This window comes from Globicephala melas, chromosome 18 (genome assembly GCF_963455315.2).
Source record: "Globicephala melas chromosome 18, mGloMel1.2, whole genome shotgun sequence".
In the NCBI taxonomy this organism is placed as follows: Eukaryota; Metazoa; Chordata; class Mammalia; order Artiodactyla; family Delphinidae; genus Globicephala; species Globicephala melas.
In genome coordinates this window covers 35,089,355-35,113,509 of record NC_083331.1, presented here as the reverse complement: position 1 = coordinate 35,113,509, position 24,155 = coordinate 35,089,355, and the positions used below count along the sequence as shown (strand labels likewise).

The 24,155-nt window shown below is 34.4% G+C and overlaps 1 protein-coding gene across 1 annotated transcript in view; it reads right to left on the bottom strand.

Annotated features, from left to right (window-relative positions):
- The window catches only part of KLHL1 (kelch like family member 1), a 386,506-nt gene that overhangs the window by 24,016 nt on the left and 338,335 nt on the right, over window positions 1-24,155 (bottom strand). The window contains exon 8 of the mRNA XM_030842541.2: window positions 12,701-12,863. Coding sequence (XP_030698401.1) covers window positions 12,701-12,863 — 163 coding nt within the window. The remainder of the gene's footprint in view (window positions 1-12,700; window positions 12,864-24,155) is intronic.

Below are 24,155 nucleotides of genomic sequence, written 5' to 3'. Positions count from 1 at the left end.
AAATATTTTGCAGCTAGAATAAATGTTGCAATGTACACACAAAAATTCATGGACAATTATCCAAGGTTATCTTCTCAGATCTCCTCTTAATATCTATTTAATCATAGTTTAGACTGATTCCCTGTTTTGTTTTACTACAATGACAAATTAGATGTTGAGAATATGAAGAGCAGAGAAGGATCTGTTACTAGAAGTAAATGCGCTGACAACATACGAAGTGACAGCTGACAGTTTCATGGCAAGAAAGGAGCCATGATATTTTAACTTAGAGTTGAAAGATGAGTAGAAATTTGTAAGATGAAGAAATAGGGGAAAGCATTACATACAGGGAAAGCATTATGTGTAAAGACAAGGGACATGAAAGGTCATAGCCAGTGATAAATAGAGTGGCAAGTATGTCATATTGGTGGAACAGGTGGTAGTAAAGGAGGGGAAGAAGAGATATGGCTGGTAGGATGAAAAGGTTAGACTGAGAATGAAGGGGATTGTATGCCATGCTATGGAGCTGGAATTTCATTCAGAGACAATGAGAAAAGGGCAGAAAAATAACATTCTTAGGAGACATCACTATCATAGGTCAGGTTGCTGTGAACATTGACCTGTATATCCTTCCTTGCATGCCAAAAATTGGCAGGAGGTCAGAAATACCCCTGACTTAAGTAAACGCTTCTAGAATTTTGCTGAGAATGAATGAGTCTTCCCCACCCCTTTCATTAACTTATGTGTTTATTCAGCCTACAGAAAAGTTTTATATAAAGTTTAGCAACAAGGTCTTCCTGTTTTGAGATCTAGTTGCCAGGTGCCCATCTCAGCACCATGTATTTTATATTCTAGTACAGGTATACTTCATTTTATTTATGCATGATTTATGCATTTATTGAATTTGATTGTGCTTCACCTTATTGAGTTTTGCAGGTATTGCCTTTTTCTTTTTTTAACAAATCGAAGTTTTATGGTAATCCTGCATTGTCAGATGATGGTTAGCACTTTTTGGCAATAAAGTATTTTTTAAATTAAGGTATGCAGATTGTTTTTAAAAACATAATGTTATTGCACACAATGAACTATGATATAGTGTAAACATATCTTTTATATGCACTGGGAAACCAAAAACTCCATGTGACTCCCTTTATTGCAATATATACTTTATTGTGGTGGTCTGGAATCAAACATTCAATGTCTTCGGGGATGCCTGTCCGTACAATATGGCAGTAGGAAGAAATAAATTCTGTATTAGTTAAGATATGGGTTCAAATGTATGTAAAGTGGCTTTACAGGTAGGAGCTGAGACCCAGGCTGCTTCCAACTTTCAACCTATCATCTGTAGGATAAGACCCTTTATCAAGAACTGTGAAGAGTGAAATTTTCCCAGACCTGAAAGCTAACAAATTAGCCTACCACAGTTTCATAGATGCTGGTAAAAGACACAAGATTCTGGGATCAGAAAGAAATGACTTTGTTTCTCATGCACAACAGATAGAATGAGCTCTATGTTCACATGGGTTTCCCCTGTCCCTCCAAATCCCACCAGGGTGATACAGAGAGATTCATGTGAATGCTTATTTACATAGAGGACTTTTCTCACATCTGGAGTTTAGGAACTGCTAATCCTTAAAGGGGCTGCCAGCAAACCTGTCCAATCATTGCTCTGAAGGTAGATATTATCTTTATTATTGTGTTCCTGCTCTCTCAAGGAACAAACCTGCTCTCTGCCCAAAAGAAAGACACTATCTCTACCTTCCAAAGCTGTTCGATTTACAAATATCCTTGAAAAGATGGTGAAAAAAGTTGCCAATATTTTTGCTTGGAAAATGTGCAGGAATGTTAAAAGTCCATGGAGAATTGTCTACAAATCCTCTGGTCCTGAAGGTGGAGTCCTAGCTATCACAGTCACAGTTCAAACAGAAGGATGAAGGAAAAGTGGAAGAAGGAGCGCATCCTCTCCCTTTAAGAATCAATCTTTTAAGTTTCACTACTCACTTTTTACATCCAGTTGGCCAGAACTTAGTTACATGACAATACCCGACTGATCAGGTGCTGGGAAATGTTATCTTTATTTTAGGTGGCCACTTGCCTAGCTAACAGTGCTGTGCATGCTGTCATATAAAAAGGAATGAATGACTATTAAGAGCCAGTTATAACCTTCTGCCACAGCACTAGATCTTTTCCAGCCCTGTGTGCCACTGTGCATTCTGTCCTAAGTACCTTGTTACTATATAGGGTGGGTTACTGTTCATTCATCGCTCATTAATCAATTCAGGTATGTCTCCACTAGAAAGTCTTTTTGATCCCACTTTGTCTTTTCCCCAGAAATTTAATGTTATTTATAATTGGTACACTAGGGAAATTTATTTAATATGTGGCATATCTTATCATTGGTACATAACTTCAGGAATGGCTATAGAAAGTGCGGTATAACACATTTGATGCAAATCTCTAGATCCAGAACTTTGTTTGATCCTTTGTTTCCTAATTGATGGAGAACTCTTTCATCTGATCCCATGATAAGGCTTGTCATTCCTGCTATCAAAATACTCCTGCATGTACCTTTCAGTGAATAATTTCCATGAGAGGTACTAGTTGAGTGCCTGAGAGTACAGTGAGTGGGATTTCAGTAAGCTTACACATCAGGCTGCTTTTGTTCCCACTTACTAAGAAATGTTGGTACATGTAGCAAACTCAGTCTGAGACTCTGTTATTGTGTATTGGTTTGCTATGATTTCAAATTCACTTATTTATGACCAAAAAAAAAAAATGAAGTTGTTTTTAGAAGTAAAGTTGTTTTGATATAAGAATGAAGTAACTTGTGTCTGGATGTCATCATCTCATCTGCCCTTGATTGATAAGCACTTAGTAGCTCAGCTGCTGAGGGGCCCAGCTGGGGGCTTTTCAATAAAAACTTGTGGAGAAGTAACTCTGGCAAAGGGAACATTTAGACTATAAATACAGAGAGTTCGCGAAGGCTATTCCAGAGTTTCAGTCTGGACAAAGCTACCCTTTGCTAATTTAGCTCTCGGAAGATCTTGGGCATTAGTTTCTGCTATGATAAAGGAGACTTCTTTATCAGCCAGTGGTGATCCCCAGGATTATCAGCCTGTCTGTCAACACCACTGCCATCGTTCCCTAGCAACATGCTCTAGCAACTGAGGGACTTTTAATTTTCCACTGGCAGCTGCACATCAGCTCTTTGTTGGCAAAACCAAACCGCCTCTTCCAGAAACCAAAACTCATAGAAAGAGTACACTTCAAGTAAATTTGGACTTTATTTCTATCTTCTCCCCTTGCCTGGAACAATAGTGTATTTAATCTATCATGGGTGTGTTATTTCTTTATTAGCTTATTAAGAGACATGACCCTGTATGCTATTGGTTTGTGAAATTCCTACAGTGAAGCTGTGTTTAAACTACTGGCAAAGACAATCTCAGTCCCTGAGCATAATTTGCTGCCCCAAACAAGACGGACTTGCTGTCCTTATAGCATATGGTTAACAGAACCCACTTACCTTTATTTATTAGAATGTGCCTATATTTCCTAAGAAATCTCTGACAATTATAAATACAGAAATTAATTTAGGTTAATGAATTGCATCCCACCCAACTTAGTAGGATTTACTAACCCAAAACCTGGTAGAAATGGTCACTTCAATTTTAATCCCTCCATGTTTCCTTGCCAACTCCCACTCTACACCTATTACAATTCTGAATTTCTTTCTTTTGATGTTTCTTATTTCCCTTATTAATATAATGTAAGGTCTCTGAGGGCAGATTTGATTTATTTTCTCTGATATATCATCATAGCAAGTACCTATTTGTGAATTTTTAAAAAATGAATGAAGCAAGCACTCATATCCAATTCTTGAAAAAGAATGATGTATGAATGGAAGTTGTCAAAGAAAAGGCACCTGTTTAAGTTCCGCTGAAATAAGATATTGCAGAGAAAAGTATCAATCCTGTGTCTTGGGAACGCAAAAGACGGAACGATTATTTTTAAATTGGTGAATTTTAAAAGGGTTAATAGAAAAGGTACAGATTAAACTAGGCTTTGGGTGATGGAAATATTACAAATAATTTCATTTAGGTTTTATTTAAAGGCACATCTTAATATATTTTTAATGCTTTTTTACACTATTGTTCTCAAGTACAATAAACTGAATTGTGTTTGTACCAATCTGGCCACATGGAATTTAACACACATAGAGATCTAGAGTTGTGTTAGGCTGTCACTCCAGAGAGTTTTCAAATGTATCCAAAGACCAGATGAAAATCTGGGGAGAGAAACTAAATGGACAGTGGACAGTCACAAGTTATTAAGAAAAAAATGGAAGGGAAATCTGGGGAGAGAGATGAGTATGTAAAAATGCAGAAGAGTGTGAACATCAAGCCGTTTGGGACATAAGGTGTCTGTAAGGCAGGTGGTTAAGAGAGAAGACTGGAGAAGGAAAGAGAGGTCTGTTTCATAAAACCACTGAATTCTAAATTAAGGAGTTTGGCAGTAGTTATGCTCAAGTAGGGAGCCAAAATGAATTGTCTTCTTGAGATAGGCTGGGTCTTGAGACCATTGCTGCAGTGCTTGCACCTGGACAAATGTCTCCTTTAGCAGCAAAATACAAAGAAAGTATAAGGGACTAAAAATAGCTGCATACATGTACAGTTGGGGCAAATTATGAATAAAAAGATACAAAAAAAACAAAAAAAAAAGGGTGTTGGGAGAAAAAGCAGGGTACTGCATATGCACCTTGCACACAGCACCACCATGGGGGTGGGCAGACCACCCAAGCCACCTCTCCGGCCCAATCCTTGACCCACCCATATCCCATATAAAGAAGCAGCTTGCCCTGCCTCATGGAGCAAGCAAGGAAAATTGTTACTTGTTTTCACTCCCTCCTGCTGCAGCAAGAACCCCAATAAAGCCTTGCCTGAATTTCTTGCCTGGCTTCTTATCAATTTCTATTGATTGAGGGGGCCAAGAACCCTGGTCAGTAACATTCTGTTGCTATACATTTTAATTCTGAGGCATGATTTATCAAGTAATCCCTATGAACCACTGGAATGCATCTCAGCCAATCTAATTTTGTGATGAGATTCTAATATTTTTTTAGTTTCCTTGAGCAATTATAAATTATTCTTCAGCCAGAGTGATTTTTACAAAATTGAAATACATCCATGTTGCTGCCCTTTTTTAAACCTTTTATAATATTTTTACCTTAGCCAAGTTGCTATGACCTAGAGGCTGGCTTTCTATCCAATCTATTGGGGCCACTATTCCTCATTATATTTCAGCTAAACTCAACTTTTCCACCTTTTGTTTGCAATTCACACTCAGGAACTGAACACAGCTTGTTCCTTCTCATTGCAGTTCTTCCTCACTTTCTGCAAATCTGGTAAATCAATCAAGTTCCAGCTTAGAAATCATTTCTTCCAGAAGGCAAATCACAAATCTCCTAAGCCTATTAACAGCTCTCAGTGAGACTCAGCAAACAAGTGATTTTTTTTAAATGTGTGACTCTAAAATAATACAATTTTAATACAAACTGCTTGTAATAGGGAAGAACAAATCTGACTCCATATTAAATCTGTTTCTATTACTTTAACCTTTGTATTCTATTGCTTTTGCTTGAGTTAAGAATGTTGCCTATAGCTTGAAATATATGAATCGGCCCATTTTCAAAGCTCTGACCTTTAAGGGTATGACACTTTTCCATTCATATAGAGATAAAATGTTGCAGAACAGAGATTAACATTTGTCTTGCTTGTGGTTTACAGGAACATCTTGGCCTGACCTATGTGGAAAACTGCAAGAACAAAGGATTCCTGTACCAAGAAGTGTGCAACAACCAACCATGCCCCTTCCTCACCTTGCCTTTAAAAATTCATTGCTGATATCCTTCAGGGATTTTGGGGTTTTGGGGGGCATTAACTACCCATCTCCTTGCATAGCCCTGCAATAAACGTTTCTCTGCTCTTAACTCTGATGTTTTGGTTTGTTTGGCCTCACTGCCTCAGGCACATGAACTTGCATTTGGTGACATGTTTATCATAGGAAATCTTTTACAATTTGGGGTTCATTTTTAAGAAAAAGAATGTCAAAGTTTGGATACAAAAATAGAAGTGGTCTTAGAGAGCACCACGTAAGTGGCAGAGCTTGAGGCATAATAAGATACAGTGCTAGATATTGGGATGTACTGGAGAAAACAATAGACATGACTCCTGTTCTCATGATATTTCAAACTGTATAAACTTCAGACTGCACAGAAATAGCAGCTTCTTCATGTGTATTATTAACATGAGGTTTTGAATGACTGAGTAAATCAGTTTTGCCATGGTGAATCATGAAACAAACACAGTTTTTTAAATCTGTTTTGCAGATTCTCCAAGGACCAGAGCATACATTTATTAAAATTCAGGACTATTTATGGATGTGCTCAGGCAGTATGAGTATCTGCTTTTTGAGCTTACTCAGGAAATAAAGGGAAACAAACCGGAAAGACCTTTTAGTTACAAAGTAAAGCTTGAAAGAACAAAGCTAAGGCACAGAGCAAATAAGAAACAAAAATAGTTACTAGTGTAGATATTATTTGGAGAGTCTGAGGTTTTATATGGTCACTCTCCACACCAGAATGTCTATTTACTGTTTTGTTGTATTCCCTTTATGCATCAAGTAAGTCTGTGGCTGTGCTGGCCTAAGATGATATATCTACGACTTAGGTTAATCTGTCTCATTGGATGACTGACCAAAATGTTCCATAAAATTGATATAATTTTGCTCTTGAATACACCAGAATATGCTCATTAATTTTAAGCCATGAACCAATGCCTTGTTTTTCCACAATAAAGGTATCATGAATGATCTAAACTCAAGAAGGCTGTTCACCGGCTTTTATTAGCCTTAATTGGGAAAATTATTCAAAATAATATTCAGAGAAGCAACAGTCAGGTTAGAATGACACATTAGTGAGAGGTGAAAATTAAACAAGAGGTAAAAAAAGTCATGTCAGTAGAGGTAAATAAAGTCATGTCAGTACAGGTGAGAGAAAAATAAACAACTGTTTATTGAATGTTGAAACAATTTTCTGATGTGGGTCTGAAGTGAAAGGTCACTTTCTAGTGATTATGTTTTTCTCTGAGTAAAACAGGAAAAGCAACCAGACATTAAGAGAAAGTCATTAAACCACAGAATTTAGAGGCCATTAAATCACACTCAAGGGAATTAAAAAATAACCCAAATGAGGTCTATACTATTCTGATTTAAAGGAGAAAGATTATTTGAAGTAAAAATGAAATAATTCCAAACATTTTCATAAAATAGGGTTAAAATTTGGGAAAATGTACTTAATTAAAATGTAAACAATTTTAAGAACAAAAACTTTAAATACTCTCACACTCTGATATTTGGTATGAAGAATGTTGTTAGAGTAAAACATGATTTCTTAGGATATTAAATATCCTAGCTGACCAAAAAGATACAAGGACCACAAAATGATACAAATGATGAATTCCATATAAAGCTAATTTAAAAGGGAAGAAACTGGATTAAAAAATTCAGTTATAATAACATGTGAAAATTTGCTACAAGACTATCCATTAAATATTATATTTATTAAATTTTTTATCCCATTTATTTCTGATTAAGTTTGGAGATTTGTAACAAAACACACACACACACACACACACACACATATATATATATATAAAGATATTTCACAGTAGAATATTAAGGAAGGGTCACAAAAATATAATGCAAAGTAATTATAAAAATCTAGAATAAGATAAGTAATATATTAAAACTTTAAAATAAGTGTGTGTGTCTTGGGTGTGTTGTGTGTGTTGTGTGTGTATGTATGCCTTCTCATTACAGAATAATGTAACAAATGAATAATATAAGGAAAGGGTAAAGATGTTTCTCATCTTTGTTGAGCAAATTTGCTGTCAATGAGATACCCATTTCCTAAAGGATATAAGAGATGAATCTATATATTAGCATCAGTGTAAGTGGTGAGGAAAAGTCACTAAATGTACTCTCAAAAGCAATTTAAGAAAATATACATTTAGTGATACAAGAGATTTTTAAGGTAAAACAATAAGAGAGTATCCTCAATTGAAATAAGATGAACATGAGGCAGAGAGGAAAGAGAGCTGTCAAATAAGTATATCATATATGGAAAATTAAAATAAAGATTATGTCTTCACTGGAAACAGTAAAATTCATAAGCAAAATGGCAATGATTAACAATAAAATATAGAAAAAATTTCCCAAGTTAAATGGAAAAGAAATAAAATGACTGAGGAGAAAAACTGTTTATGGGAAAGAAATCAGTGCTCAAAGACACACAATCATTAACATAAATACATACTAAAATATATATCCCAAAACCAAAGAACTAGAATAATGGAAAAGGAATCAAACAAAAAACAATCCTCAGTAGATAAAAACTTTCCTTAGTAAAATAAAGACATGATTGAGATTGTTCAAATGAATCTCCAAATAGTAAGTTAAAAGAATGAAAAGGAGCCATCAGGTTATACCCTGGTAAACATTTTGAAATTGGAGAAGAACATGCCAGTAGTTAAGCTCTTATCTCGCAGCCCCACATTCTCTCTCCTGTACTCTGATTTTTGATATGGGGGCTGGAACTCTGTAAACCACGTTTCTGCTTTGCCACCTGGTTCCTTCTTTTAGGATGTGACATTAATGGATGCTAGAGGGAGACTGAAAGACTAGAGGAGGAAGGGTCTTGCTCCTTTCTGCTCATTTCCTGTTCCTGTGTCACCCCATCTTTTTTTCCTGCATTCAATTGCATCCAATTGCCATTTTGCAGAACTTGCAAAATTGGCCTTATTGAGACCACTCAGAGCCATCAACACTAGAAGACTGGCACCACTTCCTCAGAGCTTCAGGTCCCAGGTCAAGGGGCCCCTTTTTCATGTCAGAGATGCCAACTCTGGCTAAGCAGAGCTCCAATCACAAATATCTGGATTTCATCTGCATAGGGGCTCTCCTCTGATTTTCTAAATCTTAATAACTACAATCCCTTCTTTTGTTTTCCAACACTAGGGGTGGTAGCTCTTTCTTTTAGTTGATACATTTATGATATAGTGTTCTCTTGTTGACTTTTTGGTTAACTAGTTAATTTTTATATCTACTTAACAAATCTTTATATTAGATTATCTTTATATAGAATCACTGATAAATAGCTGGAGTGGTTTCTGTCTCTTGACTGTACCCTAACTGATAGAAATATAGTCAAAACATCTATAAGAATGAGATATAAAAACATATTAAAGATGAAAAACTACTGGACTTACCACACATCTCCCTAAAAAAAAAAAATGAAAGAAGATAAGTAAGTATATAATATCTACTTAACAATAATGATACAAGGCTGTGACATTAAATTACTCAAGTCAATTTACAATAAATGTGTGAAAACATAGGAAAATTCCTTTTAGACATAAAGTTTCATAAATTATATAATCAACATATCCTTCCTGGAAAATAATAGTAGTAGTAATAGTAATATACTACTAATAATAAAGTGAGATACATTTACCTAGAAATAATTTCTAGAACATAAGAAGAACTCTACAAGGCAAAATGAAAAAGACAGAAACCCAAATGGAAACAGGAAAAAGACTTTAATATATACTTCAGCCAGAAGATATAAAATTGTTAATAAGTATATAAAAGGTGCACAATCTCAGTCCTTAACTGAATGTGATAGCATTATCCACCAGAATAGATAAAACCATAAAAGATAAAAACTGGCGTTACCAAATCAGTAGATGCATAGTATCTAGATCTCTAGTACAGTGTGAATATGTACAAAAATTAGGAAAACACTTTCAAAATCTTCTGGGAATTATCCCTTAAGGCTGAGCACAAGAATACCATACAGCCTAGCAATTGCAGTTCCAGGTCTACACTCAGCTAAAATTTGTACGCATGCTCACAAAGGACATATATAAGTGAGGATGTTCACAGCCAAACTATTCTTAATAAGCAAGAAATGGAAACAATTAAAATGATAATTTTGATATATTAAAGAAGAATAAACTGCAAAGACAATTATTAATACTATATTTTGTTAAATTCTGAATTTCAAGACATATTAAATAAAACTGAGCCAAGTATAAATTAATGAATAAGAAAAGAAGAGGGAAAACAAGTATAACTTCACTCTATGCACACATTTGATTAAAGATAAAAACAAAACCAAATAATGATACTGACAAAACCTAAGATAAGGCAAAATTAGTAATAATGCTAACACCTAAAAATAACAAATTAGGAGGTTAATAACAATACAAAAGAAGATATAACAATACAAGATAGATTATTATTAATAGTCATAGGGTTAGAAGTAAGGTACAACTGTCTTCTGCTAAATTTTAAAATCTCAGTAAAATGTAACTTTTAAAGGGAATATATATGATAATATACATATAATTTTTTCTATCATTTGTCATGTTCAAGAATATATACTTCCCATATTTGTAGATACTTATAGCAGATAAATTGTAGAAATCTTCTCAATTCATGTTATGATTTTATTATGATAAGAAAAGCTTCATATCATAATGGAAAATATTATGAAATGTTTTTCAAAAGATACGTAGATCAAACATAGATGAAAAATCATAGACTATAGAATGCAACAAATTACTAAATGAATAATGCAACATGGATAAGTTGGTTTTATTTTAAGTATGCAATAATGATTTACAATTATAATATTTATGTAAATCACCATATTAATAGATCAAATATTAATAGATCAAAACTATTCTAAAAATAAAAGCAATACAATAAAAAGGAAATAAACATAAACATTAAGAAGGAAGAGACAAAGTTTCGTTATTAGTTTACCATATTTATCTTCCTAGAAAATCTATTATTATAAATCAAAAAAACTGATACATGGGGCTTCCCTGGTGACGCAGTGGTTAGGAGTCTGCCTGCCGATGCAGGGGACGCAGGTTCGTGCCCCGGTCCGGGATGATCGCACATGCCACGGAGCGGCTGGGCCGGTGAGCCATGGCTGCTGGACCTGTGCGTCCAGAGTCTGTGCTCCACAACGGGAGAGCCCACAGCAGTGAGAGGCCCACATACCACAAAAAAAAAAAAAAACCCTGATACATGCATTTAGTAAAATGGTTATCATAAATATAGATACTTAAACTTTCTTCTCCAGTGTACTATAAATGTATAATTATTAATACATACAAATATATAAACCAAAATATAATATCTAAAATGTTCAAAAATACAAATAAGTGTAAATAAAACTCAGAAAGAAAATACTAAACCTATACCTAAATTAAAACCACTAAAATACATAGCGACTAATTTTAAGAGATAAAAGTAAGATCACATTTTCAGATGAAAAGATTTCAAATGTATAGATCTAACATTTTCCCTAATTAATATGTAAACATTTATTTCCAGGAAAAATCCTAAATGAATTCTCAGGAAGTATACATGACACTAAGAATATAATTTTAGGCATCAAATAAACCTAAATGAAAATTGAAGCCCAACATTCATTAAACATGTATATCTAGTGAAAAGAGAAAACAGTAATGTATGTAATTTTAAGAACAGTAAGCAGTTTGGGATAGTGTGCAGAGTGGTTTAATTTAATAGGATTAATAGTAAATAACTTTCTTTGTGGACAAATTTTGAGATGAAACCTGAAAAATGAGAAAAACCCAAGCACGTGATGGTGGGTAGGAACAGCATCTCAGACAAAGAAAAGAGCACATTCAAAGGGACTGAGTTTGGTTACAGTTGCTATATTTGAAGCAAAGATAAAAGGGCAATTTGGCTGACATACAGAGAAAAAATGTAGAATAGGCAGAAATAAGATCCAGTAGGTCCCTTTAGGTAAAGATAGGCATTGTGTTCTAATTGTAAAGAGAAGTTCTTGAAGAGGACTGAAATATTACTTGCATTTGTTAAGCAGCTGTGGCAGCTTTAGCAAATGGACTTCAGGGGAAAGAGAAGTAAACAGATTGGAAGCTTTTGCTGTTGTTCAAACCAGGGGTGTTATTAGCTTTTTTAGGGCAGAGTTTCTCATGGCAGTGAGAGGGAGTGTATTTTGCCATCCCAGAGGGTATATTAGGCAATGTCTGGAGACTTTTTTGATTACCACATTGGGCAGGGTGTTGCAGTTGGTATCTAGTAGATAAAAGCCAGTCTGCTGCTAAACACTGTACAATGCACAGGACAGAGCCCTGCATCAAACAAAGATTTATCTGACTCAAAATATCAACAGTGTTGTGTTTGAAAATTCCCCATTTAGGGTGATAGGAGTGGAAAAGGAGAAAAGTGAAGAGACATACAATCATGCAAAAAAATATACTAAGTACCAAATTTTTAGTAGTCTTTTGCAGGCTCCTCAGACTATTTTACCAGAAAGGATATAAATATGCAGATCTTTAGTTCACATAATTCTCATGAAATATATGTGATACTTAAAAAAAAACAGTTATTGTAAAGAAGTTTTGGTTTTTATTTTATAAGAAAGGACAATCAGAAAAATATGCAGTCTTGATCTGTCAATGATCCATGAAGACTAAACTTAAAAAAAAATCAAAAACCAAAGATTTAAATATTTTATCAAAACAGTTTACTAAATGTTATTTTTAAAACAATATTCACTCAAAAACTTTTTTTTTCAAATAAAAAAGGAAAGTCTACTCACTTGCCGTTCAATGCTGCCACACCAACTGTGCTTCGGGCAATTGACATACTAGCTACAAATGTCCACTGCTGACTCTGAGGATCCCACCTCTCCACTGTGTTCAGATAGCTCCAGCCATCATGGCCTCCCACGGCATAGATAGGGCCTTCTAGTACCGTCACACCTAAAACATGGAAGAAATGAAAACCGAATGGATTTATTCCACAGTGAGGTTCTAAAATCAAATTAATAGTAAAAATTATGATGCCATTCAGAATAGGTTCTAGCAGTTAAGAAACATTTGCAACTCCCTCTTGTGAGAGCACCGGAATCACAGCTAACTGCTGAACAATCATTGACAGGAAGTCACTGGAACTCACCAAAAAAGATACCCTACATCCAAAGACAAAGGAAAAGCCACACTGAGACAGAAGGAGGGGTGCAATCACAATAAAATCAAATCTCAAAATTCCTGGGTTGGTGACTCACAAACTGGAGAACAATTATATCACAGAAGTCCACCCACTGGAGTGAAGGTTCTGAGGCACATGTCAGGCTTCCCAACTTGGGAACCTGGCAACAGGAGGAGGAATTCACAGAGAGTCAGATTTTGAAAGCTAGCAGGATTTGACTGCAGGGCTTCAACAGTACTGGGGGAAACAGAGACTCCACTCTTGGAGGGCACACACAAAGTAGTGTGCACATCAGGACCCAAGAGGAAGGGGCAGTGACCCCATAGGAGACTGAAACAGACCTACCTCCTAGTGTTAGAGGGTCTCCTGCAGAGTCAGGGGGTGGCTGTGGCTCACCGTGGGGACAAGGACACTGGCAGCAGAAGTTCTGGGAAGTATTCCTTGGTGTGAGTTCTACTGGAGTCAACCACTAACCCTGCCAAAAAGCCTGTAGGCACCAGTGCTGGGTGGTCCCAGGCCAAACAAACAACATGGGGGGAACTCAGCCCCACCCATCAGCAGACAAGTGGATTAAAGTTTTACAGAGCTCTGCCCACCAGAGCAACACCCAACTCTACCCATCACTAGTCTCTCCTATCAGGAAGCTTGCACAAGCCTCTTAGATAACCTCATCCACCAGAGGGCAGATAGCAGAAGCAAGAAGAGCTACAAACCTGCAGCCTGTGGAACAAAAACCACATTCACAGAAAGACAAAATGAAAAGGCAGAGGACTAGGTACCAGATGAAGCAACAAGATAAAACCCCAAAAAACAAATAAATGAAGTGGAGATAGGCAACCTTTCAGAAAAAGAATTCAGAATAATGATAGTGAAGATGATCCAGGACCCCAGAAAAAAAATGGAGGAAAAGATCAAGAAGATGCAAGAAATGTTTAACAAAGACCTAGAAGAATTAAAGAACAAACAAACAGAGATAAACAATACAATAACTGAAATGAAAAATACACTAGAAGGAATCAATAGCAGAATAACTGAGGCAGAAGAACGGGTAAATGATCTGGAAGACAGAATGGTGGAATTCACTGCTGTGGAACAGAATAAAGAAAAAAGAATGAAAACCAATGAAGACAGCCTAAGAGACCTCTGAGACAACATTAAATGCACCAATATTTTCATTATAGGGGTCCCAGAAGGAGAAGAGAAAGAGAAAGGGTCAAAGGAAATATTTGAAGAGATTAGAGTTGAAAACTTCCTTAACATAGGGAAGGAAATAGCCACAAAAGTCCAGGCAGGATAAACCCAAGGAGAAACACACTAAGACACAAAGTAATCAAATTGACAAAAATTAAAGACAAAGAAAAATTATTAAAACTAACAAGGGAAAAATGACAAATAACATACAAGGGAACTCTCATAATATCTGACTTCTCAGAAGAAACTCTACAAGCCAGAAGGGAGTGGCATGAAATATTTAAAGTGATGAAAGGGAAGAAACTACAACCAAGATTACTGTGCCCAGCAAGGATCTCATTCAGATTCAATGGAGAAATCAAAAGCTTTAAGACAAGCAAATACTAAGAGAATTCAGCACCACCAGACCAGCTCTACAACAAATGATGAAGGAATTTCTCCAAGTGGGAAACACAAGGGAAGAAAAGGACCTACAAAAACAAATCCAAAACAATTAAGAAAATGGTAATGGAAACAAATATATCAATACTTACCTCAAATGTGAATGACGTGAATGAATTAAATGCTCCAACCAAAAGAAACAGGCTTGTTGAATGGATACAAAAACAAAACCCATATATATGCTGTCTACAAGAGACCCACTTCAGACCTAGGGACACATACAGACTGAAAGTGAGGGGATGGAAAAAGATATTCCATGCAAATGGAAATCAAAAGAAAGCTTGAATAGCACTACTCATATCAGATAAAATAGACTTTAAAATAAAGAATGTTACCGAAGACAAAGAAGGACACTACATAATGATCAAGGGATCAACTGAAGAAGATATAGTAATTATAAATATGTATGCACCCAACACAGGAGCACCTCAATGTATAAGGCAAATGCTAACAGCTATAAAAGAGGAAATTGACAGTAACACAGTAATCGTGTGGGACTTTAAAACCTTCCTTTCACCAATGGACAGATTAACCAGTCAGAAAATTAACAAGGAAACACAAGCTTTAAATGACACAATAGACCAAATAGATTTAATTGATATTTATAGGACATTCCATTTGAAAACAGCAGATTACACTTTCTTCTCAAGTGCACATGGAACAATGACATCTTGGGTCATAAATCAAGCCTCAGTAAATTTAAGAAAATTGAAATCATATCAAGCATCATTTGCAACCACAATGTTATGAGATTAGAAATAAATTACAGGGGAAAAAAAGGAAACAACACAAACACATGGAGGCTAAACAATATGTTACTAAATAACCAAGAAATCACTGTAGAAATCAAAAATAAAATAAAAAAATACCTAGAAACAAATGACAATGAGAATATGACTACCCAAAACCTATGGGATGCAGTAAAAGCAGTTTAAGAGGGATGTTTACAACAATATAATCCTACCTCAAGAAACAAGAATAATCTCAAATTAACAATCTAACATTACACCTAAAGGAACTAGAGAAAGAACAAACAAAACCCAAAGTTAGTACAAGGAAAGAAATCATAAAGATCAGAGCAGAAATAAATGAAATAGAAATTAACAAAACAATAGCAAATATCAATAAAACTAAAAGCTGGTTCTTTGAGAAGATAAACAAAATTGATAAACTTTTAACCAAACTCATCAAGAAAAAGAGGGAGAGGACTCAAATCAATAAAATTAGAAATGAAAAAGGAGAAGTTACAATGGACACTGCAGAAATACAAAGCATCCTAAGAGACTACTAAAAGCAACTCTATGCCAATAAAATGGACAACCAGGAAGAAATGGACAAATTCTTAGAAAGGTATAACTCTCCAAGACTGTACCAGGAAGAAATAGAAAATATGAGCATACCAATCACAAGTAATGAAATTGAAACTCTGATTAAAAATCTTCCAACAAACAAAGTTCAGGACCAGATGGCTTCACAAGTGAATTCTATAAAATATTTAGAGGAGAGCTAAAACCCATACTTCTCAAACTCTTCCAAAATATTGCAGAGGAAAGAACACTCCCAAACTCATTCTACAAGGCCACCATCACACTGATACCAACATCAGACAAAGATACTACAAAAAGAAAATTACAGACCAATATATCTGATGAATATAGTTGCAAAAATCCTCAACAAAATAATAGCAGACAGAATCCAACAGCACATTAAAAGGATCATACACCATGATCAAGTGGGATTTATCCCAGGGATGCAAGGATTCTTCAATATACACAAATCAATCAATGTGATACACTATATTAACAAATTAAAGAATAAAAACCATATGATCACCTCAATAGATGCAGAAAAAGCTTTTGACAAAATTGAACACCACTTATGATAAAAACTCTCCAGAAATGGGCAAAGAAAGAAAATACTTCAACAGAATAAAGGTAATATAAAACAAATCCACAGCAAACATCATTCTCAATGGTGAAAAACCAAAAGCATTTCCTCAAAGATGAGGAAGAAGACAAGGATATCCGCTCTCGCCACTCTTATTCAACATAGTTTTGAAAGTTCTAGTCACGGCAATTAGAGAAGACAAAAAAATTAAAGGAATACAAATTGGAAAGGAAGTAAAACTCTCACTGTTTGCAGATGACATGATATATACATAGATAATCCTAAAGATGCCACCAGAAAGCTACTAGAGCTAATCAATGAATTTGGAAAAGTAGCAGGATAAAAAATTAATGCACAGAAATCTCTCACATTCCTATACACTAACAACTAAAGATCAAAAAGAAATTAAGGAAACAATCCCATTCACCCTTGCAACACAAAGAATAAAATACCTAGGAATAAACCTACCTAAGGAGGTAAAAGACCTGTACTCAGAAAACTATAAGACACTGATGAAAGAAATCAAAGATGACACAAACAGATGGAGAGATATACCATGTTCTTGGATTGGAAGAATCAATATTGTTAAAATGACTATACTATCCAAAGCAATCTACAGATTCAATGCAATTCCTATCAAATTACCAATGGCATTTTTTACAGAACAAGAGCAAAATATCTTAAAATTTGTATGGAGGCACAAAAGATCCCAAATATCCAAGGCAATCTTGAGGGAAAAAATTATGAGCTGGAGGAATCACACTCCCTAACTTCAGACTATACTACAAAGCTACAGTAATCAAGACAATATGGTACTGGCCCCAAAAGAGAAATATAGATCAATGGAACAGGATAGAAAGCCCAGAGATAAACCCACACACCTCTGGTCAACTAATCTATGACAAAGAAGGCAAGGATATCCAATGGAGAAAAGACAGTCTCTTCAATAAGTGGTGCTGGGAAAACTGGACAACTACATGTAAAAGAAAGAAATTAGAACACTCTCTAACACCATACACAAAAATAAACTCAAAATGGATTAACAACCTAAATGTAAGAGTGGACACTATAAAACTCTTAGAGGAAAACACAGGAAGAACACTCTGACAAAAATCACAGCAAGATCTTTTTTGACCCACCTCCTAGAATAATGGAAATAAGATTTAAAAGCTTTTGCACAGCAATGGAAAATATAAACAAAACAAAATTACAACCCTCAGAATGGGAGAAAATATTTGCAAACAAATCAATGGACAAAGGGTTAATCTCCAAAATGTATAAACAACTCATGAAGCTCAATATTAAAAAAATAAACAACCCAATCAAAAAATGGGCAGAAGACCTAAATAGACATTGCTCCAATGAAGACATACAGATGGCCAAGAGGAACATGAAAATCTGCTCAACATCAATAATTATAGAGAAATGCAAATCAAAAGTACAATGAGGTATTATATCACACCGTTCAGAATGGGCATCATCAGAAAATCTACAAACAACAAATGTTGAAGAGGGTGTGGAGAAAAGGGAACCCTCTTGCACTGTTGGTGGGAATGTATATTGATACAGCCACTGTGGAGAATAGTGTGCATGTTCCTTAAAATACTAAAAAAAGAATTATCATATGACCCAGCAATCCCACTACTGGACATATATCCAGAGAAAGCCATAATTCAAAAAGACACATGCACCCCAATGTTCATTTCAGCACTATTTACAATAGCCAAGCCATGAAACACCCTAAATGCCCATCGACATACAAATGGGTAAAGAAGATGTGGTACATATATAGAATAGGATATTACTCAGCCATAAAAAGGAATGAAATTGGGTCATCTGCAGAGATGTGGTTGGCCCTAGAGACTATCATACAGAGTTAAGTAAGTCAGAAAGAGGAAAATAAATATTGTATATTAAAGCATATATGTGAAATCTAGAAAAATGGTACAGATGAACTGGTTTGCAAGGCAGAAATAGAAATGCAGATGTAGAGAAAAAATGTATGGATACCAAGGGGGGAAGGGGGAATTGGTGTTGGTTTTGGGATGAACTAGGAGATTGAGATTGACATATATATACTAATATGTATAAAATAGATAACTAATAAGAACCTGCTGTATAAAAAGAATAAATAAAATTAAATTAAAAAAAACCAATTACAATGAGGTAGAAACTCTTCACTATTAATTGAATTTTTTCATTCAAGTGAAAAAAATGGAATCCAACTAAATATTATGACCTAAATGCTTTATGAAAGATAATACATTTCCTTATTTATGACCATGTGAAGTAGCAAAATCTAAAAATCAGAGGTGATGCATCTTGTGCCTCACATTTTGAAGATTATTTCTACACTGTTGTTTAAAGTACTTTATCGCTTTAAGCAATGCTGCATTAAGCAACTTAACATTATCAGTTTGAATTTGAGGTTAGGGTTCTCTGTGCTTTGGCTCCCCATCACTTCATAATAAACTTATCTAAAGCTTAGAAAATATGATGCCTCTTATAAACTGAAATCATTAAAAACTAGCAATTAAATTAATTATGAGTCATCAATGGGACAATATATACAACTTTTATATACTGTTTTTCCAGTCAATTCACTTCTTCATTAGATGGGTTTTCTTAGATCTTAAACAGTTGCTAAATATTTACATATTATGTTAATATTGATTGAAGTGATCTCATTCAGTCTCATTCAGTGTAGGGAAATTCTGGTGAATTTTCCCCAAAGTTCAAAATCTAATGTCAGATTGTTAAGAACTCTGAAGCATCTGTGACTTTATCCTATTTGCTAGCTGACAAGGTAAACTGCCACAAATGTATGTATATTGAGAGAAGACACAAGACTCCTGAGTCAAAGAGGAAAGGTAGTTATTACCCATAACAACAGCAATAGTCAGAGAATCACCAATTTTTTTGACTGGTTCTTCAAGCCCCAATTCCCACAGGGTGATGCTAAGAGGGCTTTAACATTTCCTTCAGCTTGACCAAACTTTAGACAGGTTTCTCCTGCCTCTAGAGTCCTGACCTCACTTTCCTTAGAGAATTTACTTTGAACAACTTGTAATTGAAAATTATAAGTTCTCTGTCCCTTTGAGATGTAAATCTTTTTAAAAAACCTCTTGCCAGTGTTACAGCCACAGACGCTTTTTCTCAAGGACCTGGGAATATAATCTTCAAGAAAGATAGCATCCTCATCTCCCAGTTTCTGTGGGAGAGTAAGGGCTTAACTTCATCTGACACCTTGCTTCAAGTTGTAAGTCTACCTCTTGTCTGGAATGTAGAAAGTTTACTTCACCTTTAGGTAAGGTCAATTAGCAAACATAGATTGCCTATGATTCCCCCACTCACTCCAGGTCTCAAAAGCTCTCCCACCTTTGTTTTACTGGAGGTGAATTTAGCCTCAATTCTGGCCTTTCTTCCTTCTTACAATAACCTTGAATAAAGTCTTTCTTGTCTGTTTAAATTTGTCTAATAAAATTTTTGCTTTGAAAAGCATCAGGTGAAACCTGTACATGCAATGGGTTGTAAGTAAAGTTGAAGTTGAAAGTTGTAAGTTGAAAGTAAATTAATTTATAATGGGCAATAAACTTACATGCCCTTTACTCTGGAAGGAGACATTATCTTCATGCTTTTAAGTATGCCTGACTTTCTCTTTGGAGATAGGAACTATCTTTACCTTCCTAGTATTTCTGTTAATAATTTGGTGGAGGGGCGGTCACTGCTTTGCTCAAAAGCTTTGCAGAAATATGAAAGATCCATGGAGAATTATGTCTCAACACTGATGTGAAAGTAAAATGATGCTTTTTAATTATTTAATTCATTCATTTAACTGCTATTTATTGAATGTCTATTATGTGTCAGGAATTTTTCTTACCACCAAAGACACAATGCCAAGAACACATAGGTGAACAAGACAAAGTCCCTACCCCCACTGAGCTTATATATATTTGTCAATGAATATTTAGCTAAAATGGATTAAGTACATTACTCACAAAAGACCTTACTTAGAGTGTTTCCAATATCAATTCCAAATCAATACAAGAAGAAAGAACAAAGGAGACAGAAAAGAAATGGTCAGATAGGTCGGAGGGTTTTCCAGAAACTTTTGGTATCTGGAAACTAAGCATGAAGAGTGATTCCCGGAGGGTGGGTCAATTATTTACCTGCATATTTCTGGCCAACTACAAATTTCTATTGGATCTGGAGAGACAAAAGTTACTGCTGACTTTGAAAGTAGGTTCTGGACCAGTACTGTACAAGTTTTAATCCATTCTGGTAACTACTTATTCAGTTATAACTCTAAAATATATTTGATTTGTGACTTATTTTAAAAATTTTTTGAGGTTATTTGATTTCATAAAAATCATTTACTCATAAAGTATAACATATACAAAATACAAAATTTATAAGATATTTTTTCACACGAACAACACCGCATACCCATCATCTACATTGTTTCCATACCAGAATACCAACTTCCAGTCACTAAACTCCATTAAAAGGTAATAATTTTTCTGATTTCTTTCCACCTATAGTAAGTTTTTCCCCCTATTTTAAATTTACAAATTAACACATTTAATATATTCTTTTTTGTGTGTCAAAGACTGAAAGTTCATGTCCCCTCAAAATTCACATGTTGAAATCCTAACCTCCAATGTGAGGTATTAAGAGGTGGGCCCTTTGGTAAGGGTGATGAGATCATGAGGGAGAGGCCCTCATGAATGGAATTAGTGCCCTTCTGAAAGAGATCCCTGAGAGCTCCCTCACTCCTTTTGCCATGTGAGGACACAGTTAGAAGATGGCTGTCTGTGAACCAAGAGCAGGTTCTCACCAAACACAGAATCTGACAGCACCTTGATCTTGGATTTCCCAACCTCCAGACTGTGAGAAATAAATTTCTGTTGTTTATGCTCAGTCTATGGCATTCTGTTATAGCAGCTGAAACTTAGACATTGTGTCTTCCTCCTTTCAAGTTATGTCTATGACATTGATTCAGGTTGTTAGGTGAGGCAATCATTTATTATTTTCCATTGCATATACTATTACATTATATGAATAAGAAACTTTTATAGGTCCATTTCATTTCTGATAGAAATTAGTATTGTCTCTAGTTTTGATATCTGCTTCTCAAGTCCTGGCTGCCTTGGTTTATCTCTGATGTCTTCAATAATTTGATATATGTATTTTATTCATCATTCACAGTTGTGCATGTCTAGAAAGCTTACACAGACACTAGATACTCCTTCAAGGCCAGAAATTCAATGTGTATGTTTAAGACTTCTAACTTTATTTTTAGTGCACAAATTTAATAAAATAATATAATCAAATATATTAATCTGTCATTAATATTTTGGCCTTGGTTTATACATGTGTTTTTAAGATTTTCCTCAAGCTCTACCACTTACATAGGTAAATTTCTTAATGTCTCTATATTGCAATTTTCTCATCTCTAAAGTGAGAATAGTTATAATAATGATTTTATTGTGTTGTGGTAAGGATTATATGCATTAATGTATATAAAGCACTTAGAACAGAATCTGATACATTATTGCCATTCAACTTTTGTAAGCTATTGTAATTGCTATCATTATCCTCATATTCAAGTCTTAGGAAGATATAAAAGGAAACTTATAGAAAAGGGTATATAAAAGTCCTATAAGCATATATGTTTGATATAAGTGGTAATCAGAATAATCAGGATATAAAAATAAAACATGTTTGAGAGAAAGCTTTTGACAACCATACTTTAATTTTTTTTAATTTAAAAGTGTTTCAATATCAAACACTGTTAAGAATATTGGGAACTTATATTTTTATCATGAAATTGTCATTTAGGAATACCACTTTGGAGGGAAATTTACCAATACTTAGTGAAAGTATTATGATCTAGCCTTTACAAAAATTTGAAATATTTTATAATTTAAAGTTGTGATTATGAGAGAAAATAAAATATAGTAATTGAGGTATAAGAACTAGTAAATATTTCTTACAATAAGTCAAGAAAGATTTAGATAAGCAATTAATCTATTAACTTTCTCTAAAAAAAATATTAGAATGTATCCATATCTGCTGCTGGAGATAAAATAGAGCTTACATTCTAATGTGGAATATAGAAAATAGGAACACAGACATAATTGAACGATTTTATATATTAATATTCTTTAAGTAATCAAGGTATTTTGGGTGAGAATGTCAGGGCCAGGGGCAGTAAAAAAGGCAGAAGAGTGTTGGCAGCTCTGTCACTGGAGTGTAATTGCCTGGGCTCATATCTCAGTCTATTTCTACCAGCTATGTGATACTGGGAAAAAAATACCTTAAGTTTCTTGTATATCAGTACCCTCATTCCCCAGGAGTACCTACCTCAATTATTTGTGGTGCTCAGCAAATAACAAGCTGTTAATAATTTTAGTTGTTATATAAATAGAATGGACACTATGGTCTCCCTTAGTATAAGTCATTAAAGCTGAGACGTTAAGAACTGCAAGCGGGATGACGGAGTAGTTGTAGGGTGTATCATCAGCCTCAAAACTTAAATTCATATCTCTACTTATAACTTAACAGTTGAGCAAGTACTGTATACCCAGGATTGTGTGATTTTTTCCCTTGCAGAAGGATCTTATTAAGCAGAGTGAATAATTAGGCCAGAATAATTTCAAAATGATACTTTCAATTTCTTCATGTTTACTAAAAATATCTTTGCAAATGCAGTAAAACAAGATTAACAATGCAAAAATATTTTTCAGTAACAATATTAAACCTGCATTAAGAAAATAATAATCTAATAGAAGCAATGGAAATATTTAATGTTATTTTTTGTGTCTCAAGCCAAATAATTGCATGATTACTTCTAATAAAAAATTTTAAATATCTTTTTGATGTTTACTGTTACCAAAATGTTCTTTTTCCATACATATAATAATTTATATATGTTAAAGTCTAGCTCTTGCACATATTATTCCTTTTGAAAATTCTGCAGTAAAATATTAGAATTTTTATGTAATTTTTCTTCAAGATAGTTCAATGAAAGTAGAAAACCATTCTTAATTTTCAAGTAAGATAGCACAGTTAAAGCTGAACATTATCCATGTGGGTTTTAGAGCACAAATATATACAATGGACATTAAGGCCTTTGAATATAGAGAGTAATCTTGGGAATGGTCATTTGGTCCATTTGGTCATTCCCCCAAATATTTTTACTTAAAAGCAAAATTTATTGCTTACATAATTTACCCCAAAATATTTATTTTACTATTTCTGTATTAATAGAATCAGAATCTTAATTTGTTCTCTTGAGAAAGAAATTATCCTTTTTCTCTATCCTCATTAATATTATCCATTCAAACTATTGCTAAATTTATTCTAAACTCTCAGTCCTTCTGATTTATAGAGAATACATGTTGTAATTATGCAAAATAATTAAATCATGGAACTAATTTTTAGTATTGCTTTACTGTTTACATATTTACCATTAATTATATAATTTAAGAAGCACAAGCCTGTGAAATTCTACCTAAAATATTGATATTTTACACTTATTT